At 44.8% G+C, this 3,166-nt stretch overlaps 1 protein-coding gene across 1 annotated transcript; it reads left to right on the top strand.

The window, feature by feature from the left end:
• Positions 1 to 309: 309 nt before the first annotated feature.
• On the top strand, positions 310 to 3,160 carry LOC145718734 (helicase ARIP4-like). The gene is made up of 3 exons (XM_081810243.1): positions 310 to 973; positions 1,589 to 1,705; positions 2,021 to 3,160. The coding sequence occupies exons 1-3, from the start codon at positions 826 to 828 to the stop codon at positions 2,296 to 2,298; spliced, it is 543 nt and encodes a 180-aa protein (XP_081666369.1). The 5' UTR covers positions 310 to 825; the 3' UTR covers positions 2,299 to 3,160.
• The last annotated feature ends 6 nt before the right edge of the window (positions 3,161 to 3,166 follow it).

The raw sequence follows: 3,166 nt of genomic DNA on the forward strand, positions 1-3,166 counted from the left end.
ACCCAACTTTTACATCAACATGGATGGGACTGGAGGAGATTATGCTAAGTGAAATAGGTCAAGCAGAGAAAGTCAATTATCATATGGTTTCACTTATTTGTGGAACATAAGGAATAGTATGGAGGACGTTAGGAGAAGGAAGGGAAAAATGAAGGGGGGGAAATTAGAGGGAGAGATGAACCAAGAGAGACTATGGCCTCTGAGAAACAAACTGAGGGTTTTAGAGGGGAGGGGGGTGGGGGGATGGGTTAGCCCCGTGATGGGTATTAAAGAGGGCACGTACTGCATGGAGCACTGGGTGTTATACGAAAACAATGAATCGTGGATCACCACATCAAAAACTAATGATGTATCATATGGTGACTAACATAACATAATAAAATAAAATAAAATAAATTGTATGGTGATTAACATAACATAATAAAATAAAATTTAAAAAAAATTTTACTCAAAGTTTGGGAAATAAAGATGCAGAATCATCTATAATCCTACTTTCCCACATAACAACTCTATTTTTTAATACTGTTTTTCAACTTGATGAATCATGAATTACTCTGTTTTACTCTTGATTATGCAAAGATGAATCTTTAGGGGCATGTCTCAGGAAGTTAAATAATATGAAAAAATGTTAGCCCAGAATCACCTGAGCCTTGTAGTCTCCCCCACCTCTTTTTTTTTTTTAACCTTGCCTGTTGCATGGATGTATGGGACTGATGGGGCTTCTCTTCCTCCTGCCTCAGATCTGTGAGCTCAGCAATGAGCTTTTTAGCTTGACATTACATTGCCCAAATCTCAAGTAAACCAACCCAAGTGCTCACTCTTGTAATGTTTAGAAAACTGCTCCGGGAGGATCAGTTGGAGCCGGTTACCAAAGCAGCACAACAGGAAGAGTTGGAAAGAAGGAAACGCCTGGAGCAACAGAGGAAGGATTACGCCGCCCCCATTCCTACAGTTCCCCTGGAGTTCCTTCCCGGTAAGCAGTGGAGGTGGCGGGAAAGGCCCTGAAGTGTAGGGAGAAGAGGCCTTGGGCACACACAGTGGTGAGGGGCAGATCTGAAATAAGACTGTGGCCTCTCAGGAATCGTTTTGAGTCATTCAGTTTCTTAGGAGCAAATGATCAGAAACATCTAAAAATTTAAGATGGGTAAAAATGTACCCCTCAGGGGTCCCGGCTGGCTTAGTGGGTAGAGCATGAGACTCGGTCTCAGGGTTGTGAGTTCAAGCCCCACATTGAGCGTAGACTTTACTTAAAAAAAAAAAAAAAAAAAAAGAAGTAATTGTGTGTGGTTTTTTTTTTTTTAATGTACTCCTTGGATCTTACTTGAATTTTTTCTACCATAACTTTGGATCTTAACATGCCAAGGGATTAGGATCTTTTCTAGTGGTCAGGTGGACACCAGGAGGTAAGAACCAGTAAAGACAAGGGAAGTTAGAAAGGGGACTGAGGTATTTGAGACACCCCTCTGCTTCTCTCCTCAGGGGATAGTCCCCTTGAGAGCAACAAAGGAAAAAGGCTGAAAAGTCATTTGGGGCGGTAGGTTTGAGATAAATGTGGTTTTGACATTCCCTTCCATCTTTCCTTCCCTAGAGGAAATTGTCTTAAGAGCAAGTGATGGTCCGCAACTGCCTCCTCGGGTCCTGGCCCAGGAAGTCATTTGTTTGGACAGCAGCAGTGGCAGTGAGGATGAGAAAAGCAGTCGAGATGGTAAGGTCGAGCCAGAGGTCCCTCCACTTCCTCCTGACTCAATGTTTACCCTGAGTAGTTGGCTGTACCTCTGAATCGAAATCAGTCCTTCCCCATTCGGTTTGGGGTCCGACTGTGACAAATGTCCCAGAGTCTCCTTATAAATGTAGGGTTTTCCCTTGTCTTAACTTGAAGCTGGAAGAGAGAAATAATAAAACTCAAAATTTACAAGTGATGACAAGTTCTAACTTTGTTTCCATGCTGTAATGCTTTAATGATGGGCAGTAAATTATCTCTGCTCCCTGGGTTTTTGTTTTGTTTTGTTGGCTGTCTCAGAGGTGATTGAACTGAGCTCTGGAGAGGAGGACACTCTGCACATTGTGGACAGCAGTGAGTCTGTCAGTGAGGAGGATGAAGAAGAGGAGAAGGGTGGCACCCATGTGAACGATATCTTAAACCAGCGCGATGCTCTGGGGCGGGTCCTCGTCAACCTGAACCACCCTCCAGAGGAGGAGAATGTCTTCCTGGCCCCGCAGTTGGCACGGGCAGTGAAGCCGCATCAGGTACAACAAATCCTGACTCTCCTCTTTGTTTCCTTTCAGCTTCCTTGCTGAGAGCATCACCTGCTGGTGGCTTTTAGCATCACAGCCTGTGAAGTACTTGTTTGGTACCTAGAAGCAGGTTATTGGAAAGGCCTGTGTCCTTCCTCTTAGCAGTTGATGCTTCAGGATTTCTGATGAATGGGAAGGGCAAGCTTTAGGTTTGCCCTATTGTGTAGAAGGTGCTGGGTCTCTCGGCTTAATGATCTTGAGCTTCCTTCTGTGAGATCTGCAAGACTGATTGGGATGCTGTCTGGAGGGCAGTGCTTTGATTAGGAAATTGATTTGATTCTGGAAGTAGTTCCAGAAGAGATTTAAGAGTCAGAAGTCTGAAGAACTTCCTGATAGGAGGGAACAGAGTGGTTTGTGTTGACCCAGAGCCCTGAAACAAGACCAAGTGGTGTTCCATGTGGAACCAAGTGGAACCAAGTGGAAGTTCCATGAAGACAGAGGTTGACTCAGCATAATAACTCTTAATAAGAACTGCTCCTCATGGAATGGGCTATCTTGAGGTAAGCAACCAAGGGCTGAGTGAGAGACGCTGTGAAGAATTTGGTACTGCAGGAACTTTCCAGAATGCTTGGTGAGACGCGGAGGAGCGGCGGCTGCCTGAGCTGCGCCCAGCAACGTGCTCCTTCCCGCTCCCCCACACCGGCCTCGGCCCTCTCACCGGCTGTAGAAAATGGTGAAAGAAACCACTTACTATGATGTTTTGGGGGTCAAACCCAATGCCACCCAAGAGGAATTGAAAAAGGCCTACAGGAAACTGGCCTTGAAGTACCACCCTGATAAGAATCCAAATGAAGGAGAGAAGTTTAAACAGATTTCTCAAGCTTACGAAGTACTCTCTGATGCAAAGAAAAGGGAATTATATGACAAAGGA

The sequence above is a fragment of the Leptonychotes weddellii genome, unplaced genomic scaffold (assembly GCF_054177405.1).
Source record: "Leptonychotes weddellii isolate Sample4059 unplaced genomic scaffold, ASM5417740v2 HiC_scaffold_20832, whole genome shotgun sequence".
Classification (NCBI taxonomy): Eukaryota; Metazoa; Chordata; class Mammalia; order Carnivora; family Phocidae; genus Leptonychotes; species Leptonychotes weddellii.

Excerpts from the sequence above, each read along its gene's own strand:
- LOC145718734 (XM_081810243.1), top strand. The coding sequence starts at position 826 with ATGTTTAGAAAACTGCTCCGGGAGGATCAGTTGGAGCCGGTTACCAAA. Across the intron at positions 974-1,588 it reads TCCCCTGGAGTTCCTTCCCG|AGGAAATTGTCTTAAGAGCA; the intron begins GTAAGCAGTGGA and ends TTCCTTCCCTAG. Across the intron at positions 1,706-2,020 it reads TGAGAAAAGCAGTCGAGATG|AGGTGATTGAACTGAGCTCT; the intron begins GTAAGGTCGAGC and ends TGGCTGTCTCAG.